At 38.7% G+C, this 23,268-nt stretch overlaps 1 protein-coding gene across 3 annotated transcripts in view; it reads right to left on the reverse strand.

Annotated features, from left to right (window-relative positions):
• GRM5 (glutamate metabotropic receptor 5) overlaps positions 1 to 23,268 on the reverse strand; it is a gene marked incomplete at both ends in the record, with an annotated part of 269,004 nt that overhangs the window by 44,028 nt on the left and 201,708 nt on the right. For all 3 annotated transcript variants that reach the window (XM_082337805.1, XM_082337804.1, XM_082337803.1), the window contains 2 exons: positions 547 to 793; positions 14,114 to 14,349. In XM_082337805.1, coding sequence (XP_082193931.1) covers positions 547 to 793; positions 14,114 to 14,349 — 483 coding nt within the window. The remainder of the gene's footprint in view (positions 1 to 546; positions 794 to 14,113; positions 14,350 to 23,268) is intronic.

The following is a 23,268-nucleotide window of genomic DNA, read 5'->3' on the forward strand; positions in this document are numbered from 1 at the left end:
ACAGTATGAATTAATAGCTTAGTCTGTTATGCAAGTGGAAAGGCTTTATTTGGAAGATATGGAAGCAGATTTTTAATAATTCTGATGGAAAAAAAATCCCAGACAAATCAATACAATATTTCTGATATTGTTTTACCTTTCTTAATAGAAGAACTATGTCTGCTCTGATTGCTTATCGCTCAATCAAACACATACATTTAAACACCGAAAGAGAGAGAGAGCAATGCTGTGGTGGCCATCATGGTCTATGAACATAAAGTTGAAGGTCTCATGGTTTGTAGTGAGCAGTAATACCTTTAAATGGTACAGATGAATATGCAAATTCATGCAGGAAGATTGTACGCCGGAAAGTTCATGTCTTTAACCTTAAACCTCATAAAAAAAGCACATTAAAAAAAAAGAGTTAATTTGGAAAAATAAGCACAGAAAGTCAGGAAATGTGAAAATAAAAGTATGAGATCTTAGCTCTGATGTCAAGTCTGCACGTATCTACTATGTACAGTTAGCATGTCTGGTACTAAACAGTTTGACAAATGTCAACATTACCTTCCTGGTGAGTCGCCATTCTCATCAAACAAGATCATGTCCCCAGAGACCCCAGTAAAGTTTGTCTTCATGAGGGATTCCAGGAGCTTCCGACCATCTATGGGCTTCATGGCATCACAGAGGCCCACGTAGCCTGGGCACAGCGACATCTGCATGTTGTGGAGGCCGTACGCCATCGAGTATATTGCGTTGATTACAAAGCCCATCTTGGAGTCCTGAACGTGCTGAGTCCGAAGAGTCATCTGGCCTGCCGGGGAACATCGCAAAGCGCGTGGTTAGTGCATGGGGCTGAAATACGATCAGCTCTTCAGACATCTGTTGGTGGGTTGGTTTTTAATGGTGGAAAACATCTTTTTAAGTGTCCTAAACAGCTCATAGCAGATGCTCTTACTGGTACACACACTGACAATGTTAAAAAAAAAAAAAAAAAGATAGGAATGAAAGAAGAGGTTCCCCTTAAATATTCTACTATCCAGCTGATACCTTTTTCTGTGCAGCTCCACACCTCACATATGTTGTTTTTCGACTACTTCTCTTTCATGTGTTTTTTTTAAAGCATGCATCATGAACATTATAATATAATCTTTTGGGGAATCCAGGAACTTCTCCCTGCCTGCAGAAATCTCTTCAAATCCTCAGAAATCTTTTATTGAGGTGTAAATGCTAACATGGGGTCTATTCTGTAGTGACCTTGTAGGCAACACTTTTGTTTCAGAGACATGGGAACCAATCCTGCGCAAACAGACCAACGTAGGCACAACTCCTTTACTGTGCCAAAACTTCCTGCGCTAACAACTCTCCTACTTCTATGTCTCTTGCTCCTCTCTATTTACGAAGTGAGGATAATGATGCAATGCAGACGGATGCATTAAAATGTCTGTGAAGGGTTTGATGATGTGGGTTAGGCAATGACTCTCTTTAGTCAGAATTGGTTAACCTTACTTTGTTTGACTTTTAAAACATAATGTCTGGATTTCTATTTTCTGTTTAAGCTTCTGTGAAATGCACAATAAAAATGCATTCAGCAGCACCCCGAAGACATTTTTTTTTTATAACCCATTGCTATTAATGACACAGATTTGCCCTGTTGGCAGCACCAGTCCATCTAAGGAAGAGTAGGCTGGAGGTTTTCTGCCTCATATGTCATCAGCAAAGCTGCCAACTGCACTCCAGCTACCAGATCTTTAATACTGGGGAAGTGAGAAGAGTCAGAGATAAAACAACTGCATCAATAGTGCTGGGAATTTGTCCTGGAAAGATTTGGCTCTGGAGGGAGGACAAACAAAGAGCTCTACTAGAACATTTATTCTCCTTTTATCAGTCAAGCAGCAATTCCTATGAGCTACGGAGTCCCATGTGTGGGCAAGCCAAGAGGAGAGGGAATGCAAATAACCCTTGCTGTCCACCCTATGAGAGTCTGCCTCCCATAGAGGTATTGGCAAGCGGCAGGGATGGAGCTTACTCCTGCCCGTCTGAGCTGCAGGAGCAGCACAGTGTGAGAAGTAATTTATGCCATGAAAAGACTGATGCACAGACAATTTTTTTCTTGAAAGAAATGAAGACTAATATATGACTCTGAGGGTGGCACTCATCTAGTTTAACAATATCTATCTGGAAGACAAGCATCCAATCTGGTGTCTAGGCACGTTTTTTGGAGATGAGTATGAATCTCCAGCTGGTGATTGATCCCATCATAAAATAGGTGCATCTACAAGCTCACCTTTTCAGTGGTGAACAAGAACATCACCACACAGTTCTAATCACTAAAACATTTTGGAGTACTGAAAACATCAGGAAGGGCAGCAAAGATACAGAGTTTAAACTGAAAATCATTGTGTAAGGGTCAGTAAGTGAATGAGGGGAGTGAGATATCACTTTTTCCCTTCCGTTTCGTGCAGGAGCTGGCACTCCGAGTTCCGGTCAGCCTCAGGAGCACTGATTAACATTTTGGATAGTTAAGTGATATAAGCTTGAAATATCTGTAATGGAAAAAAAACCTTGGAAACAACACACAGTGTTGCTCATTTGTTCTGTTCTACCAAGGTATTGCTTTTTCCTAATTAAAAATAATAGGCATAAAAACTGCAACAGTGGAGTACATGTAAAACCCATATTAATTGAAATTAAGTGGAAAATTGAACAAGCGTATTACATCGCAATACACAAAACTTGGTTTAACCAATTATTCATCCTCAAAATTAACAGCTCACAATCCGTGCAGTTAATTATAGTAGCCATTAGAATGAATCAGATTTGCATCAGCAATAGTATTTATTATGAAACAATATTTCAGCTGCTTTATTGCATATGATTGCTTAAAAATTTAATAACTTAATTCTTACAGGAACACTCTCCACTGGGCTTTGCGCTTCAATTTTATAGAATTATTATTCTGACTTTCTTTAAACATTGAACCTCATTCAGTTCACCTGATGATTTGTAATGAGGCTGCTTAGCTCTTCATAGAAGCTGCTGGCAATTGTCAACGGAGTTGTGAGGGAATTAGCTGTTGTGAGAATTTTAATATACTTCCTGCAGCTGGAGAATATATTTCCCCGAGATGTTAACTGCCTCACTTTGCTGTATGGGGGCAAATCCAACCTGCCAAGTCTGACTGTTGGTTTACAATACCTTAGGACTCTGTGGTTAAGGGGAACATCTCAAACACTGAGACAAAAGAAAATTTTTGCGCTTTAATATACCATAATAAAGTCTTAGAAAATGCCAGTATTAAAAAATAGTTAAGTCTGAAAGTGATTTTCAAGCCATTTCACAAAGTACTTAGACAAGTCAGACTTGAAGCGTATAAGTAACCCTATTTACCTCAGTGATTCTATGAGAGGTTTTAAGGGAAGGCTGAATACACAAGCTAAAAGCTAGTCTGTCAGTCAGAAAAAATGTAAAAATTTTTTAAATCTATCTCTGCAACAAGTATGATTTAGGTAGCCTTAAACACATTGTTCACTTAAGTGTTAGTGCCTATTGTTCTTGCTGGAACTCGAACACATATTCTTAAATTCACCCACGAGTGCTGTCTTCAGTCAAGGACCTTTCCTGACACAGGGTCATCATGAGATGGTGAGGTGTCACGGATGAATTTAATAATGATGATGCCAGTAATGTTCAACGGAATTGACTTTACAGATTAAGCTCTTAATCAAGAATAATGAAAAAATCTAATAGAAGTGAGGAGTTCCTACAGAATTACTGTGCAGAGAATAAATATCCACAGACTGTAACCCATATGCTTGTTCATAATATCCATAGTACAACTCTTTTCCATTAGAATAAAAAAACCTATATCTATAAAAGATCTGTTTTTCTCCATCTTGTACATTCCCATATGAGAAAAATTTGCAAAGAAGGAAATAAAAATGTGCTGTTTTCTTGTGGGCTGTGAAAAGCCAGCGTGATGCCATTTAATGTTGGCGTGCAGGGATAAGCAGGACATGTTCACACGAATGTTTTAGCTCAGCTCAGGTGTGGGCTTTCAAGGTCAATCTCCAAATCATTCCTGCTCACTGTGCTTTGGTTTCAATTGCATGTCACAGTTTCAGAGCAAGTGTATCAAATACCTTTCAGATGATAGTAAACTGGCTGAAGGGCCCCAGGAAAGCACCTAATGCACCACAGCTGCAAATGGGTGTTCAAACCTTAGGACCAGGCTACAGCCAGTTTAAAGTAAACCTCCTTCAAGCTGTGAATCTCTCTTGGCCCACGGAGTTTGCAATCAGACTCAGTGTCATTCCCAGTATGCTGCAGGCAGCAGGAGTTAGAGGTACAGAGGCGACACTGTGCGTGGGCCAGGTACAAATCTTCATTTTGTAGGTCTCCAGTTGATGTTTATTGCAATTTTGATAAGCTTAAGTACGTTTTCTGTGGCAGGACTGAGCAATTTTTTCAGGATGCAGCTCATTTTCCCACAAACGTTGTTTGGGATAATATCAACCTATTTATGAATCTGTGCTGAATTTAGTGATTATGTCCAAAAGTTTATAGAAGGTAATATATACTGCAGTACTTCAGAACCAATAAATAGTAACAGTGTCATGATAATTACTGCAGACATAAAAAATTCTGCCTCCTGCAGTTAAGATGTACAAGGCAATGGAAGAATGCATGGTGAATCAAATAATACCTAATGAGGGAAGTGGGACAGTACTTGCAATCATAAACGATCAAACATTGCAGAATTCTCTGAGAAATGAGGAAGTCTCGGTGGTTAGAGCATGTGAGCCGATCCTTCAATTCTGTTCTGTTTATTCCCTTTTCTTTTTTGTCCAAGTAATTTTGGTAAGTAAATAAGGGCTTATCCCATTATTTTCCAAACTGTGAGATCATGAGGCCGTTCCAGATTTGAAGTCACATCGCCATTCCTGTCTACAAAATATTACGTAGACAAATCCTGTCCCTTCTTTGGCAAAACAGATAACCCATCTGTCCTTCAGTTTTCCATCTAATAATATTTTCTTTCTACTGCTTTTTATCTGTCATCTTTCTTTAGATTAAATATTCCTCAGGAAGAGGACTACTTCTCATTATCTCCCTGTTTTTCCTGTGCTTAATGCAATGGGCTTGTTATTGGCTGGAGTTTTTAGGCACTATTGCGCTCTCTCTGAAATTAAAGTAAAATTATCCTGGATTTCATGGGAAATATAAGTATGTAAATATTTATTCTACAGATCATTTAGGAATCTATATATACAGGATTCAGGTGAGCCTTTGCAATATGGTTAAATGCATTAAATATCAGCTTAGGAATTTGCTGCTGCTGGATTACATGGTTAATATCCATGCTTTTTCCTCCTTAAATATATATTCTGTATGTCTGGATTTATCTGCATGTTCCCAGCTTTATTATAGGACTGTGACTATAGCAAAGGCAAAGAACTGTCTGAGAACGGTACAGATTCAGAGCATCGTAACCTGCACCTTTTCTGCCCATGCTGCTAGGAGTGACCCAGTTTGGGAGGCTCTGGCAATATCATAGCAGAGGGTAAATGCGGGCTACGCAGGGCGATCCCACACAGTGCTGCTCAGCAGCACCTCATGAAACAAGGCTTGGGGCCACCCGAAGGTACGTGCACACCACAGCTACGGAGTAGAGCTGAGGGGCAACCTGTTAGCGTGAACCTGGGAGTTTATACGGGGAGCGGGGCAGGGCCGGCTCCGAAAGCAGCCTTGAACCCGTCATTAACCGTGCAGAGACTGCCCAGCACTAAACTCCTCGTCCAAATTTGTCCTTTTCTGTTGTCACTTCTCCAACACACAAATACGTAGATGACGGGAGAGAAGCATGTTCTTTCATCAAGAAAGCGATTCCAACTGGCAACGGTTCATTTCTTGGATCTATTTAAAAACAATTAGTGTACTTACGGGCACCGATCCAAGACAGCACTTAAGAGCCCTCCTAGGCCCGCCGCACGGGCGGTGCGGAGCTTTCCGGGGGACCAGCAAAGCTCCTCCCGCGGCCCCCCCCCGCCGCCGCCCCGGCTGCGGAGCGGGAGCGGGGGGCGCGGCGGCGGCCGGGCTGCGGCTCCCCCTGCTGGGCGCGGCGGCGGGGGGGCGGGGAGCCGCTGCCGCCGCCGGCGGGGGGCCGGGCTGCTAGGGGACACTAGCAACCCCCCTCCCCGCCTCCCGAGTGCGGGAAAACAAACCAAAACAAAACCTAATCTTGCTGAAATTTCACTGTTTCCCCCCGTACTTAGCGTGCAAATGAACAGAAAACATTCTTCAATAGAATTCATTATTTTAGGGCGTTTTGATGTAAAACCTGTCATTCCTGGTTTTTTTCCCCTCCTTTTTACCCTCAAGGAAGATAAAATACAAGTTCTTCTGTTTGCCAGCTGGCGACATTACAAAGCCTCATCAAGCAGGGATGTGCAAGCGTGCAAACTTACCGTGGTTCAGTACGCTTTTCCTGCTTTCTAACTTTTCCAAAGCTGAAAATACTTTGAATTTTAAAGAATGAAGAAAGGGTGAAAGGAAGAGTGAAAATACTTTACATTCCAGGCAGACCCCCTTTTATTTCATTTCTCCAAGGAGAAACAAGAGAATGAAATGTGAGACAGACTATGGGAGAATATTTATTTCAAAGTGCACAGCAGTTTGTTTGCTGTGCAATGAGTTTAGCATTGAAATAGAGGGAAATGGGTAGTGTTTCGCTTTTTTATTTTAAAATTTCTCAATGATCAAAAAGTTGTTTACAACAAAATCCTAGAGGACATCACAGAGGAAATCAGAAATACACCTTACAGTCTCCAACTATTCCATAATGTTCCCCCATGACTAATTCATAAATTAGTTTCCATATAGTTTCCATACAAGACTTCATCGATTCTTTGTGTTAATTTTTGTTTTGAGAGACAATAGGCTGACAGAAATGAGTTCTAGTTTTACTAGCAAATAGTCCCACATTCACTTTCTGCTAGCAGTAGTTGAAGTTCAAGCCCACCAGCAAACGTTTTTGGTTGTTTGTTGGGTTTTTTTTCCCCTTTGCCTTAGTGAATATCTCCAAAAAAATCAGGGGAAAAGGCTACCCTTTTTGTAACCAAGGCATAGCAGGTCCTGTCTGCTGCAGATTATGGTGTGGGACTTCTTAGGTCTGTCATAGGTCCCTGCTGTGACGGTTGTGCTCCTTGGGAGCACTGGATCTGCGTGTTCTGGATGGCGTGGCACCAAGTCGGTCATCACAGAAACATGCATGTCTCTTCAGTGAAGAAGTGAGTGGAGCCTTATAAAATGGAGGAAACGTGAACCAAGGTAAAGCATAGTGTTCATACCTAATTCAGTTAACATTGTTTAAAGATACAGAAAAAGACTTATTTTGGAAGCTTTTCCAAAATCTGTCATCAGAGCTTTCTGTCAAAGCAATGTGAAAAAAGTAACTTCCAGTTCTCTGTTATTTGTAAGGTTCCAGGTGTGTTTTTCTGCTAAAAAACAAATGTAATAGTTTATTTATTTATTTATTTATTTTTCCCCTGATTTAATTTCTTACAGGCTCTTGGACTGATGAACAAAGATATTTTCTGCTGTACGGGAAATTTCATGTAGTTCAAATGTCCTTTTCCATTCAAAATGAATATAAAAACTCAAGATTGGATTTTATCTTTTCTGAAAAGGAAATTCAGAGGAAAAAAAAAAGAGATTTGGCAACACTGGAAAATGTCATTTTGATGCTGAGGCAAAAAACATAATGCTGAAACAATGTAAAAGCAAATTATAAACTTGAAACAAAACACTTCAGTGCTATTGAAATGAGAAAATAAAAAATGACTCATTTCAATGCTTTTCTTTCAAAGTGTGTGTCATTGAATCAACATGCTGCTATGGAACATTTTTCAAATTTGACAAGCAAATATCTTCCAGTGCAATCCACTCGCCAAATGTTTTTGACCAATTCTAACTTTCACTCTTCGCAACTGAAAGCCAGTACTAGCACTGTTACACTTTATGTGATGGTTATTACTAAAATGTTAAATTTGAGAATGACTGAGGGACCAAATTCAGTGTCCTAAAATGCAGAGAGGATTTTCAAAATATTTTTTTCAAGTACTTAGTTGACTTTGGTGTTTTACGTCTATTTAAGCCTACATGAGCAAGGCATGTTCAGAGCTCTCACAAATCCAACTAGAGGTTGACCTGCATCCTTGGGTGCCTACATACTGGGGGCAGTCTGGCTTCTGTTGTCAAGTTCAGTAAAATCAGCAAAAAGAGTAATAGTGACAGTAAGTCCTCGGAGAAGGCAAGGAAATAGATATCTATTTCTTTACACCATTTTCTTAACAACATTACTACCCTTTCACCTACAAAATTCAATTTCTTTGGTCATAAATTACAATGAAACACAACTGCTACAGACACAAAAGGCACATTAAATGCTGGCGTAAAACTTTCTATACTTGCAAACATGCTTATATGAAGTATTTGAATCTGTATAGGAAGTTGAACTGCTGAGAGACAAGAATGACAGGAACTACTCCAATTCATCCATCTAATAAGAAATGTATATAATTGGAATACATTTAATTATAATTTACTTTTATTCTTAAGGCTGGAGAGACACAGTCTACCTGTACAATGGTATTAATCTCTTCCAGATAGTTTTCAAGGTTCAGAAAGGCAGTGAGAAAAGGAATTATAAAGAATAAAACCACAGTAGCATAGTATATCATCAACTATATCTAATATATGGAAGGAGGAAGGCAGGGAGCATACAGAGAAGGAAAAATAGATGTAGCTTTGTAGTCAGATTTTGGAGGAGTTTGATGAATTCCATAACAGCAGTGAGAAGACTGAAATTATTCAAGGGTTTGAGTTACAGGTGTATTAAAATCAGGATCAATGTATATCAAAAAGTCTTTCAAATAGGTATAACAGAGCATATAGCAGTTCTCAGTGTCACACTGCTGCTTTCTCTGAGTCAAAAAAATAATGACACGTCTGTGTAGGCTCCTGGCTCAGATTATATCAAGCTTCTAGAAAATTCAGATCTGGATCTATGCCTTACAGCTGATCTGTCTTTGAAAGTTTCTGGACCTGACCCAGCCTTACTGTAAAAGTAGTGATAAACTGTGTTTGAACTCCAGATCTGAAATATGGGCCATAAAAATGAGGGCTGGACCACCCTTCAGCTTGCCAGTGCCCAAGCATGAGACATAATATATCAAGTATCAAACTGAGCGAAAGACAGGATGTATTCAGTGTTAAAATGCCCTTTACTTCACTGCTTAGAAAATACAAATGAATTTTAGCTTAATTTGTTTTGGTTTGCTTTCATTATTAATCTAAAAATAAAAGTGTGGGAATGCCACACGTTTGGGGAATATGGGGTTTAAATGTGACACATTCCTTGAAATATGGAAAATATCCTTCTATTCTCACAGCACTTATTTTTTTATCAGCTAGGTTCTGATTAAACCAACCCTGGCATTTGAGCTTAGACTTAACCAACAGATTATTAGCATGTTGCAGTGCAGTCAGGTTTTATTCCTCAGTACTGTCTGGAAACTCAAAAGGACCATTTGTTAAAACAAATTTCTGTCCAGCTGAAACTCTGGGATTTTCCGTGGGTTCTTTCAATGTTATTAAAAGTAGCTGGAGCTGGGTGAGATTCATCAAACAGGTAGATAATTTTTGCATTTACATTTTATGTGCCTTTCTGTACCTTTAGCCACAAAACTTTTCTCGTATTTATCCCAAATCTCCCTAATCTCCCTTTCTGCAAATACACTCTTTCACTCTTAATCCTGTTCTTAATTGCTTGGAGAAACATTGGTCATCCTTCTTCTATGTCAATTTTTGCACCCTTGGAAAAAGTGCTTTTATCTCAGAGAAGCTGCAAGGTTAAATTATGAATGGAAGACCTGGCTTTCTGCATCCTGCTAAGACCCATCCAGAATGCTGCTGCAAATCTTAGTTTCCCTGTTCATCACTTTGAATATGTTCTTCTTTCCTATAAACCCTGCCACTGGCTACTTGCTCCCAAGCATGTCAGACATAAGTTACTTTCCTCACTTTCAGTGCCCTCTGTGTCCTGCCTGTGGTTGATCTCTGTCTGTGATTACTCAGCTTCCATCATTTCCCTTTGTGTTTTGTCCCTGGCTGCTTTGAACCACAGTATTTAATGTCAGGACCCTGCTGTAAATACCTGCACAAATGCCCCATCAGCTTCCTTCAGATTCTTGTTTCTATTGTCCCTTTACATGAAACTACCATTTTTTTCTTGAAGTCTGTAACCTCTGCCGGTCAGACTAAGATGTTGCACTGCTTCGTCAGCATCAGCCTCTATTTATTTGCTCTTTCTTGTCTTACACTTAGATCACAGATACTTGGGATGTGTGTTCTGGTTTTGATCTGTGTTTAAGTAACACCTTAAAAATGCTGTTCCATCCGTGCCCGTGGCTTTTACACAGAGGAGGCAAAAGGATTTATTTAACAGACTGGTAAATGTTATAGATATGCTTCTGCTCCTGATAACCTTGAAGACTTGACTTTTTCCACTTATGTCAGTTGAGCTAGAGTTTCACAACATACTTTGCTTGCATTGGGTTTTGTTTCTGCTCTGTGTTAAAACGCATTTGTAAAACACCCTCACTAGGAAGAAAAAGTACTAGGAATTTGAGTTCTGGTGGGGACACTTGTCTGTAAGAAAGCAAGTACATACACACTTAGGCTTCAAAGGTCCAAAGGCAATCAATACCAAAGGATTGGATTAGCCTTTTATGACCTGAAGATGGTTGTTGAGTGGAGTTACTCATCTGGATCAACTTGCACACCTATTTAGAACTTTACTGTATTGCCTTAGATAATAAAAAAAATATCTGACTGGAGCCAGAGGAGAAGCTAAATCCAATTCTTGTAAAATCCCTAGTGTTCGAAGGCCATTACATGTCTCCTTTAAAAGTTGCATTTTAAATTCCTTGCTCTGACTCTTGGTGTTCAGAGGTGGCTTGTAGCAGCTCTCCTGTGGCATGGAACTGATTACACTGAAAATCAAGTCAGATAAGTCTGCAAACTTCTCACTTTCTGTAGTGCTCCAGCTGGGCAGAAAATCAATGTACTTAGCAACAGCAGTGACACCCATTTGGATTAAGTAAGTATGTTCAAATCTGCAAATGAAAAGTGGGCTTGATGCTAAAATTCACCTCAGTGTGAACTAAGTGTATGTGAAGGGATGGAGACTTTTTAGTGTTAGATAGAAATAAATGGAGAAAAAATGATTTTGGACTGTTTTCTGGATTCTCTTTATTTGGCTGATTTCACAGTTTTATTATGCATATCTCACTAAATTGTGTCTTCATAATAATACCTGCTTGGCACTGTCTATGGATAGCTTATATTAAAAAATGAAAAAACCCTTACAAGTCACTGGAGCTGGCTTCATTGACTTATGACTTCATGTATTTTCTGCCACAGAGGTAAATGTAGCCTGCCATTTTACTAGGCAGGGATCAGCAAAGTAAATACAAAGGTTTAAACAACTAAGTCCATACCTGGGGCACAGGTGAAGTCAATGATCTATTCAGATTTCAACCATATCTCCTTGTGCTTATTTTCTTCCTGTTCAAATAACTTGTTTATACTGTTAAGTATTTTTTATTTTTTCATGATAGTGCAACCAGGTTATGGAGAATAATTCTCTTTTTTTCCACTAAAGTAATGGTTATTGTTTTCTGTATAGACACCTTCATTTAATAACAACCTCATCTATCAACACCGATCAGCTTTATGTTTATCTTTTTGTCATTAACCCACAAAGTAATGAATGGCTTGCCTTTTGATGCAAAAATAGATTTTTCTTTCTCTCTGGCATTTCTCAATAAACTCAATCTCTTTAACTGGAATCCTGAGAAACACCTTTAGCATCTTTTTTTTTTTTTTTTTTTTTTTTTTTGGTATGCAGCTGCTGGAGAAGAGAATGTACAACATCAAAATCTCTCACTCCTGCAGTTCTCAGAGAATACATTTGTGTCTTTCCTGATGGTAAATCCACAAAGTTGGCTAACTTCAATATTTCTTCACTTTATCATACACCCTTGCCTAGTTTTGCGGCTATTATGAGAAAAACAGCATAGGTGTCTTAGCACTTATAACCCAAATAAATGTCATTAAATAAATCTGCATGTCATCTTTCTGGCGAAACTTTGAATTTCCTTTATATGAATTTTGACAGATGTTCTAGATCAAGATCAAAACTATAAAACTGAGTAATGTGATGACTAACAACTTTCCTGTGTGAAAACCCTGATTAAATGGGCAGTTTTAATTGATTGCTATGCATAGTGTTGTTAATCTGGGGAACTCCACAACTGAATTAACATTTTCCGCCCTACAGCAACAAGAAAGAATTAAAGCTATTATAATCTGGTTTTTGTTCTTTTACTATAGCCATCATGGCCCAGGGCTGAATATGACAATAAAGCTGAAGGAAAAGTAATTAGAACAATATATTTGGGAAATTAGTCCTTTTCTCTGTTCATGATTTGCAAATCAGCAGATTGTGATTCTTGCACATTTCTTTGTGTGTTTGACATTCCCAGGTTTTAGGTTCCTATTTGAGCTCTGGCTCATTCAGGATCTCTTTGTGGGAAACCTTCCAGTGATGAGTGCTGTTCAAACTGCGCTATTCAAGCTTTATGATTAAGTTGTCTCCATGACTGGGTGACTTCATGTCTAAAATAACATCTCCCTGCATCCTCGAGATAATTTTTTTATGGTGGTGAATTGTATTTTAGGCACTGTAAAAGACTCTGTAGGCACCTACATTTCACAGTTCCCAATCTTTCATATAAAACAGAAATTAGGTTCTCCCAGTGTTAGTAAAAAGTAAGTAAAAAAAGAAACCTAGAAAAGTCAAGTTGAAATGTCGTTGCTAACACAGCACAGTGATGGAAACCAGGTCTTTATTAGCCTATATCCAGCCATGTCCACTGTACTGACATCTCAGGAAAGAGATCTACATTATCATGGGGAAATCAATGAAATTTACTGCTCAATATGCATCGCCTGTCAATAGCGTCAATAAAACCTGTGTCAGGCTGCGTTGGAAGGGTAGCAGAAGAAAAATAATGGAGAAAAGTCAGTTGAATGTTGAAGGTGTACGCTGAGACTTTGGGATTCCTAGGTTCAATTCCCAGCTCAACCACAAACTTCCTCTGTGACCTTGTACAAATCGAAGGAAGGACTTATGGATGTTAAGTGGGACTTAGGTGGGGTTTTGTGTTGTGTAAGTCCAAGACTTTGATCCTTAAAGTCATTTCTTGGCCTCATGGGTGTGTAGAAGATATTGACATTTTTAGGAGGAAAGGTGCCTTGGGGCTTACAGCCGTGGTTGGGCTAATGCCCAGCATGACACCACCTTATGTCCCAGCATCAGCAGGATGCCTATTGTTTTAGTACTGCTTGACATTTCATGAAATAAAGAGTAATTAACAAAAGTAATAAAAAAAAGAAAAACACACCACATCTTTCTGGGAAAAAAAATTGGCCACTGTTTTGCAAAAATGACAAAATGTTGTGGCAGTTTTTGCTAAAATCAGTACAATTTAATGAAAAAGATCAGCTCAAAATGGCATTTCCTGAAATGACTCATGGCTGAAAGAAAATCTAATGAAATCTTTCAAACCAGGTAGTCTTCTATCTGAAGTACACAAATAAACATCATTACCATATAGACTTCAGATAACTTTTAGTATATTAACTCTCTCATTGCTCCTGTGAGGTAAAGCAAGATGATTAGCCGTTTCAGAAAAGAAGCATTGAATTTTGGATAACAACATTCTGAAAGTGTTTAGATGCCTACAGAGGTAGAGTAGCATCAAGTTTTTCAAATATAGAGAGGAGTTAGGTACTGAGGCACTATCTATTTGTTTCTTCAGAGATCTGAATACTTTTAAAATTGAGGTGGTTGTCATTTTGGAAAGAGCAAGGATTGCAATTCCAGCCTCTTTCCTTCCAGCCCCACTCCCTATTCCACCAGACCAGGCTGCATCAGTCCAACATGAGCTCTTTACACCACACCTTCAGTCACACTGGTTTATACAGCAGAAGTAATAAATTCACTTACTGGTGCAAGTCTTGTTGTATTTAGGGTTCTCTTGAGGAAACCCTTCCAACCGGCACTGGAACCTGTGCTGCCAAAATTCCTGAAACCATGGATTTCGGTGATTGGTTTCTGGCCGAAGCTGTAGGTAGTAATCATCAAACCATTTCACATCAGGAGACTGGAGCTTGATCGTTATTCCACCGACAGCTTCACGCTGATATCCGTCTGTCACGTCGTACCTGTCTGCCCAGCCATCACTGCAGGGATAAATGAAAGAGGTACAACATTAACCATTCAATGGAATAGAAAAAGAACTTTCTTAAAAATAAAATTTGGAGCCCAAGAACACACACCCACACCTGTGATTCTGAGTGGAGTTTAGTAAAGCACCTGTAATACTTCTAGCAGAAGAATTCAGTGTTTTCCTTAAGTTTGTTTGTCATTGGCATTTTCTACTTAGATGATATATTCTTCATACTTCAGTTCAGGTAATTGAAACATTAAAAATCACAGATCCTGAAATCTGCCGTGTATAGGCACATCTCTGCATCATGCTAAGCCTCACTGAGCTCTGGGGACAAAATCTTGAATTCAGTGTTTTACTGACACTGGGATGATACTACTCTTACCTGAAAGGAGGTGACCTTGAGGACAGGACCTCTTACAGTGTGAAGGGCAGGACTGAGTTGCAGACCATGCCTGTACTGCACAATGGAGCATGGCACAGAGAGCCAGAAGCAAATTTTGAATGGGCTGACACTGCTCAAGCAGAAATACCAGCTCAGAGCTCAGATACTGAGACAGTATGGCATTGCATCTGAAACAATAAATCCTCTCTGCAGACATGACTAATGAAGCTGGGCAGAGCATCATGCAGATCCATGTGTTGCTTCTGTTTCTTGGTTACTGGTGGTTGGAGTATTACGAATGTGTGTGACACTGTCCTGCACATAGAATTTTAATTCCTTTCTGTTAACCTTTCTGCTTGTAACACTCTGACCACAAGTAGCCAGAAGTGACTGAAAACCCAAATCAAACAAAATGTCACAAACTTCTCAGAGTAATTCCCGTCTGCCCGGTTTCACAATGTATTTTCTTGGAAGAACTGACATTTACAAAGTTTCACTCAACTCCACTAAAAATGTACATATCTCATTAAAGCATTGAAGATTTCTGCTGTTTTATCAAGAACATGATATTCCAGTTTTTCAAAAGCCCCAGGTCTTACAGTTAGAGAATTGTAGAAGAATCTCCGATTGGGTTTCTTCCCCTCTAAAAGGCACTGATGTTAACCATTATAGAGAGAACCTTTAAATGCTAAAGGTTGAATAACTGAAGGATAAAAAATAAGCTTGATTTGTCTTATTTTAAAACTTTATGAGTTGTTCAAAGCTAGCCCGAACTATTTTAAGTTAGTCATAGTGTAACAGATGTAGGTGACCTTTATGTGTATGGTTCTGTCATTCTACTTTGATCAGTCACTGCCTGGCCTAAACTTTGCTCCTGTATTGCAGAGGATGCAGGAAGCCTGCTGCACTCACTTGGTGCCCAGCACATTCCCTGTTCTCTGCATGGGGACTCAGCTGTCTTCACACAGTGCAGAAGGCAAGGCCTCAGGCAGTAACTCCTTCTGCACAAGACACTGTTTTCATTGAATCCTGGACTCTTGACTACATCTTATTAGCACAGCTGCAATGTCAATAAATAGCAGCTTCGCCAGTGTCAAAAATAATATTCAATGTCTGGAATGAAAATGAAGGGACTATTAAACATGCTTCAGATTTCAAATGCACTAATTTACTCAGCACAAAAGAGTTAAATATACATCCATGAAAGGAGAAAGATGAACACTGATTTTCAGCTCAAATACAACACTTGGAAAATTTACCTTCAAGCTTAGATCCAATTAGGGATGAACACAGGTGTTAATGTTCCCAACCCCACTTAGGAGGTTCAGTACAGGCAAATGCTCCCCTCCTTCCACCAGGACTATTTACTGGACAAAGAGTTAGAACCATTTATGGGTTGTTTTGTGATAAAAGCTGCAGAAGGTTTTTTAAATTTATGAGCAATTTTACCTTTTCTTTGAAACATTCATCTTAGTCTTTGGCAAGTTTTTAAGCAGTTTTATCTGTCCTCATAAAATCTGACAGGTTTTATGAATGCAGGAAGTGATAGGTTTTCTGTAGTGTGTTTTTTTTTTTTTTAACTGAATAGAATTTAAGAGAATTAGAGCTGTGCTGTCAGTATCCCAGCTTTGTGAGTTGTTTCATAAACAACTTAGAAAAAAACTGTTTTCTTGTAATTAATTTCTTTATCATTTTTCAGAGGAACAGTTTTGTAGATCTAGTCCAGCGGAGTGCTATAAAATTTATAGTATTACTTTATGAATAGCTATCCCCTCTAAGAAGATTTGCAACAGAGATACCATTTTCTAACTTTAAGTTATTAAAAAAGATAGAAATAACAGCTTCATATTACATGACCCTTCTTCTCAACTTTTCCACAGAAGGACTTCTTAATTCAACAGAGGTGCTTTTCATTCAAATAAGTATTTCAGCTTAGCTTCTTGGGCAAAAGGCTTTTAGGAGCGTTATATAAAAGATGTACTCAAAGTGTGTATTGTAGAGACAACAATGTAGAGATAACAAAGCTTCAGACAGACAAGGTGACAAAGCAAATGCTAAACTAATATCTAAATGCCAGTGAAAGTGGAGTAGGAAAACAGGCTCGCATGAATATAAAAAAGCACCGATAGTGTGTGATATTTAAATTCTGCACCCACAATAGAGTAACAACACTTATGGGATGTTAATGACAGGATTATACAGATATATTTGGGATATTAGACCTGTGACATCCTCTGAACTCAGTAAGGGGTGCAGAGATGAGGGAGAAGGTGACAGAGAGGGAGATACCTGCTTAGTTTCATAGTCCTGCCTCTCCCTCCTTAGACCTTCTTTCTTTTCCTTATGGCTTAATTTTACTGTAATAGTTGGTGATATCATTGTACTCCATTGGTGGCTGCATTATGAAAGGTTCAAAATAGTATTACCCATCACTAAAATCTACCGTTTCAACTGAAGAAAAATGCTCTGGCACCAGAAATTGGCCATGACAAGGAGCTCCAACCCTCCACTCTCACCCACAGAAGTGGTGAGGTGCATAGGTTACCACTAATGCAGTGCAGGACTGCATGCTGGTGAGAGAAATGGTTCTTTATGTTAGCAGTGGGGTGTCTAGGATGTTTAGGTAAACAAGTGGTTAAGAACAGCTTCCTCACAGGTAGTAAAATAAGTACAGGTGAACAGTATTCCAGTAATGATCATGAAAGAGTCCAGACAGATTAAATAGGACATGGATATCCTTAAGAGATCACTGCACAGGTTCTTTTTTTTTTTTTTTTCTCCCTTGCATGTACACTGTGCTTTCCAATTTGATTCTGATTAGGTGATTCTGATTATTAGAAACAGATGGTGTTGCTTTTTAACCAATGGGTAAATGTCCTTAAAGTGATTCCCACCAAGATTTAAAGACAGAGTTCCACATGAAGAAACCTTGCTGTGAAAGAAAGCAGTAGTTGCACAGCTGTAGCACCAAAAGTGAAAGCTCCTTGCTGAGATATTATCAGATGTATGCAGTAATGCATATATCTCATCCATCAGCCTGCCAGGGTAGAAAGTTGTCAACAAGGTAAGAGGACTATGACATGTGCAGATCTGACTGCCCTCAATATTACACTCACATTCAACACAGTGGGGTATTGTCTTTCAGGATCATGATGTGTTTTCCTCTTAACTGGTTCTTTTGTGTTTATATTCTTGACTGTCAGACTAATGTATGGTCTATTTTCCTTAAAGACTGGTGGTGTGATACAAGATAACATACTGTATCAAACAAAATATAACATTGTTAATGATATTTCTAAAAAAAAATAAAAGAAAAAAAACATTTAAGAGAATTCTTGCACGCCAAAGAAAATAAGGAATCACAGAAGGAAGGAAAAAGGGAAAAATGGCTAAATGGGTTTTACTGTTGCAGTACTAGTGAGAGATGAACTTGAAATAGGACGTCCATTATCATAATGTTCTTTATCTGTTATCAGATCTTGTTTGCGTGTGTACGTTCTCCCAGCTACTGGTTTTTGAAGGATGTGCCAGGGTGATGGGGAATTTAGTGAAAAAATATCCTTCGGCAAATAGAGGGGAAGAGTTCTGCTCCTTTGTTAAATGTCTGTTTATTTTACTCACAGTAAATCACAACCCAGTTTTATATCACAGAAAGGCTCCAATAAATGACATGACAGAGCCACCAATATTTACAAAATTTATTAATGAATAAATATCACAGTTAATGAATAAATGTAAATACAATAAAATAATTCAATGTTTTAGATCATTAATGTACATACAATTACTTTTAATCATCTGAACAGAAAAGTAGAGGCAAATGAGACCCTATTTAAATGACTGGGTTGCACAGCGGTGATCATAGATCATGAGCACCCTGCTCGCTTCCTCCCCTCCAGCCCTGGATACTAATGGTGGGGAATAAGTCTTCAGACTCCTCTAGCTGAGCATACCTGAACAAGTAGGATTGTCACTGTAGGACCAGTATGTATTGTTATACTGTAGGTACATAGAAGATACAGGTGCAGACTTTTTAGGATTATGTTGGCTGTGGTAAAACGTGAGAAACTTGAAAGTGGTTTCCTGGATTTTCTGTGTTTTGCCCTTTCCCATCTGTCTTTCCCTGTCTTCCATGTGAAATAGGCAGCACCAATAAGAGCTTCCCCAGATGGGTGGGACTGTTGTGCCAACTTCAATCCACTTTGCCTGTCATATACAGGGATTGTGAGAGGAAGGAAAAGCAATCTTTGATAATAAAGTGTTGATACCCAGGAAGGATGAGATGCAGGACTGCATCTGTTGTAAAGAAATCTCCACCTGTTTGAATGAAGTGTTTTTGTTTCTTCTGGAAAGAATTACCATGGAAGGAGGAGAACATTTAGGTGAAGAGCAGCACAGGAGCAAGCTCATGCTTGAAGCATTATGAAGAGGTAATCAGAAAGACACTTAATGACTATAAAGACCATTCAATATGCATGATGGTGATAGCTGCTTTGGGCTCATACAGTGCAGTCAAGAAATTGCTAGCCTTTCTGAAAAACATTTACAAAAAGGTGAAGTTAGTCAATCCCTGTCAACAATGACCTAAGCATTTAATTCCACAAAATGTCTTCAAAAAGACAAGATGGACATTGCTCCAAGAGCGCTCCACATCTACTTGGTAAGTAGCATGACTGAACAGCATGGAATATGCTACTGATGTCAGTCTACTGTCAGGGATAACAGGGATTTACGGAGCTGATTGACACCTTCTGCAGGACTAGCAAATGGCTAGAGTTGCACTCTAATGGTTAGAGTTGCAAATGGTTAGAGTTGTCACTGTAAAACAGGACAAAGAACTCCTGTTAGCTTAAACTAGATAAGAGAATGTGGAAACCTTTAATTTCATTATAAGATTTGTGTGAGACAACAGTTGCTCAGAAGAGATCATTAGGCACACCTAAATAAATAGATAATATAAAAAAGATTTAATGGGTTCAGGAAAAGCAGGCAAATGGAGTAGCAAGGAGGTGTTGCCTCATGCATCAGGGTGTCAGTCACATGTTCAGAGATGCAGAACACAGAAAGAATTAGGGCTATTGACTCCTGGTCATGCTTACAGGTGACAAGTGTATGGTCCCTCCTGTGATAAGTGTCTGATTAATGCCATCAAACCTGGAAGATGATGTGGAGAAAGCTTTTTGTGAGACACTACCAGACCATTCTCCAAAGCACAAGACGTATTGATAATGAGGGGTAGGGGAAGAATGCAGTAGTTTGTCTATCAAGTTTTTGGAAAGCCTAGGTGACACTACTTAGATACAAGCTGTACAAGAGAGAGGTAGCTCTTTTGTAGGTGTTTAATCAGTAGGGGGGAACTGCTTGAGAAGGTTAAGACAAAAGGCAAATTGGGTGAGAACAACCATGAAAAATAGCATTTGTGACTTTTAAAAGAGCAAAGAGGAAAAATAGCAGACTTCATTAAGCCCAGAAAATTTTAAGGTTAGATCTGTTGTAAGGAATGTCTAAGGAATTGAAGAATTAAAAAATACTTGATTAGAAAGTGCCATGCAGAGGAAGGATAGGAAATACAGTAAGACATTAGTGTGCTCATCTCAAAGATGGAAATATATGAAAAGAAGAAGCAATCTCAGATTTTCAAGGATCATCGTGAAAGAAAAACATTAGATACTAATAAAATGAGAAAGGTCAAGGCACAAAACGAGCTGCAACAAACAAGGGACATCAGAAGTAACAAAGAATTCCCTAACCGCTTTATTGTGAGAGGAAGAGTAAAGAAAGGGTCAACCTGCAGTTCACTACAGGGAGAAAGCTACTAAAGACAAATCCAGGACAGCTTTTAGTATCAAACTTCACAAAAGGAAAAGCTTGTGGTTAGCGACAGAGGTAAAGGATCAACCAAAAAGTGGGAAGGTGATCTAGGAAACAGGCTTGATTGATTTAGTTGAAGATTTATAGCCTAAAGAACCAAACACAAAACTAGAGGAGAGATGTAATAATGTCTTCGGGCACCTAAAAAGCTGAAGCAAAAAGATAGTAATTTGTTTATCATGTTGATGTAAGCATTCACGACTTAAACTAGAAGGAGATAGACTCATTTTAGACACCAGGATAATATTCCTCACAGTCAAGAGTATGAGGAACTAGAGCTTGGAGGCTCTTGAGGGTGTCAGAGAACAAGGCAGACAAGCATCCATCTGATATAAATGACCCTGCCTTGGTGAAGGGAGGACAGTAAGCTACCTGACTTCTTGACATCCACTCTGCCCTGTATTTGTATTAGTTTATGTTGAGGTTTGACATATGTCTGGGAATGATGATTGTATAAAACCGAGTGGATTAGAGAAAGAATGCAAAGAAAGTTAAAATAATGCCCCTCCCTCACAGTTTCCACAGCTTCTCATGATGTTTTACCTTATTTCTTTTCTCATCACATATTTTTTTTCTCTTTGCAATTGCTATGGAAGCGTCAACAAACAACAGAAATTGATTTAGGATTAATCGTGTGTTTGACTGTACACACAGGTAATTCCAATGATGCAGTCAGAGTATGCAGGAGTGTGCAGTGGGTCACACACCTGTGCCCAGCAGGATCAGGATTGCTGTTCTAGAGAGGAAGCACCAAAATTAACCATACAGAAAAACACTGCCCGAGGCACAAGATGAAAGAAACAGGGAAAAAAAATCTCCTAATGAGAGCTAGCTAACGTTTTACACAGTCAAGATATTTTAAATGAAAAGACATTTTTTTTCCCTGAACTAGAAATGCTTGTTTCTGTTATTTTAAATTCTTAGTCTTCTCAAAATTACTCTTCATGAAAATGATACTGTTTAATATCTTTTTTGTGTGTGTGTGTCTGAAAGGAAGGGGTTTAGATATATTCCCCAAATCACACTATCTCTCGGTATAATTAAGGTAATCCTTTGTGTTTCTAAAACAGAAAAGAAATTCTATGTTCCCTAATTTAGACTTTTTGGCCAACAATCTGAAGTAAACACAGGTTTGGCTGTTTAAAGCCACCCACTCAGTTTTGAATACCCATAGCAGGAATTCTGTATTGTTGTCCCTATACGTAAGATCTGTTACTTTTGTAGTCCAAATCACCTCAGTCATGGGAACTGAAACTCTAGTGCCAATTAGTCAATGATATGACATCAGATCTGAACAACAGCAAAGCAATTGCACAAGTTGACATGTCTACATACTAAATGGATGCAGGATATATTTTTAAATGTTACAAGTCTTTTATACTACATATGACATTTCTTAAATCTCAGCTATAAGGTTCAGATTTCTCTTTATGGAGTTGACTTTAATGAATGGTTTCAGATTCTTGAGAAGCCTTCCAAGGAAGTAGGGAAAGTCTGCAACTTTTGAAGGCCAGCTGGACTAAAAATGTTTCAAAGAAGAAAATCCCATGCTGATAAACAGATTAAATAGATACTATAATTGATTATTTTTCCATTCACTACTACAATATCCTTCAAGGACAGCTTCAAGTGTAAGTATTCCTGAACAATGCCAATTCCTGTTATGTTTTTTTTTTTTTGTCTTTCCATGCAGCATCCTAACAGTGCAAATTAGAATTGGAACTTCATTCTGCTAAGAGTTGAGTATATAAAGAAAAATATGCAACCCACGATTCGAAGAGTATTGACTATAATCTGCTTCAAAATTTAGCAAGTGCATATGTTGGATAGTAAAAGAGGGGCAGAGCAATCAGGTGACACTGTGCAAATTGGCAGTCCCCGAAACTACTGCAACCCTTTTCAGTTGCTGTATTACATGAAACTTTGACCATAAACTTATTTTAATTTTATTGTACTAATAAGTTAAGCAACAGTGAATTGCAAATGTGACTTTTTGGCCATCAGGGAGATTTTTGTTAGCTGCTCATTTTAAAGAAGTTAATCAGGTATATGCTACCAAGGTATCAAGTATCAGGTATATACTGTCAAGTTACCAAGATTTATGGGCAAAGATTTAGAGTACATTTTATGCCTTCCATACACCTGACATTGAAATGTGAGACCATCTTCCTTAAAGGGTGTGTGATATTAAGAATTTATTTGAATTGTTTAAATAGCAAATGATAGCAAATGATGATACATGCTAAAGTGAAAATGTGGATATTTTAAGCTGGTCTTTCCCAAATTTCTTCATGACATAATACATTCCACACAGAGCCAGCTGACCTACACAAACCTATGCAAATTCTGTGCAATATGAGTGTGTTATTCCAAAATTATTTGAATGCTTTTTTGCTCTGCATCATTGAAATTGCTCCAGGATTTTTTTTTTTTTTTAGAATAAAAAGGTACGTATTGTGTCTGACACTCAAATCCCACTCAGATCACACAGTTAATGGTTTTAGAGCTAAGACTCCTTTTGATACCACTCCTTTGATACCACTTGATTTTCCTTGCCTAGGACGGTGAAGTGGCTTCTTCTCAGCTGTCGCCAAGCCTGGGAGAGGGGAGCAGGGACAGGACTAATGCTAAACCATCTGCAACTACGTAGGTGGACATCTAGACTGCCAACTGGAA

Source organism: Platalea leucorodia (genome assembly GCF_965183815.1).
Source record: "Platalea leucorodia genome assembly, chromosome: 2".
Classification (NCBI taxonomy): domain Eukaryota; kingdom Metazoa; phylum Chordata; class Aves; order Pelecaniformes; family Threskiornithidae; genus Platalea; species Platalea leucorodia.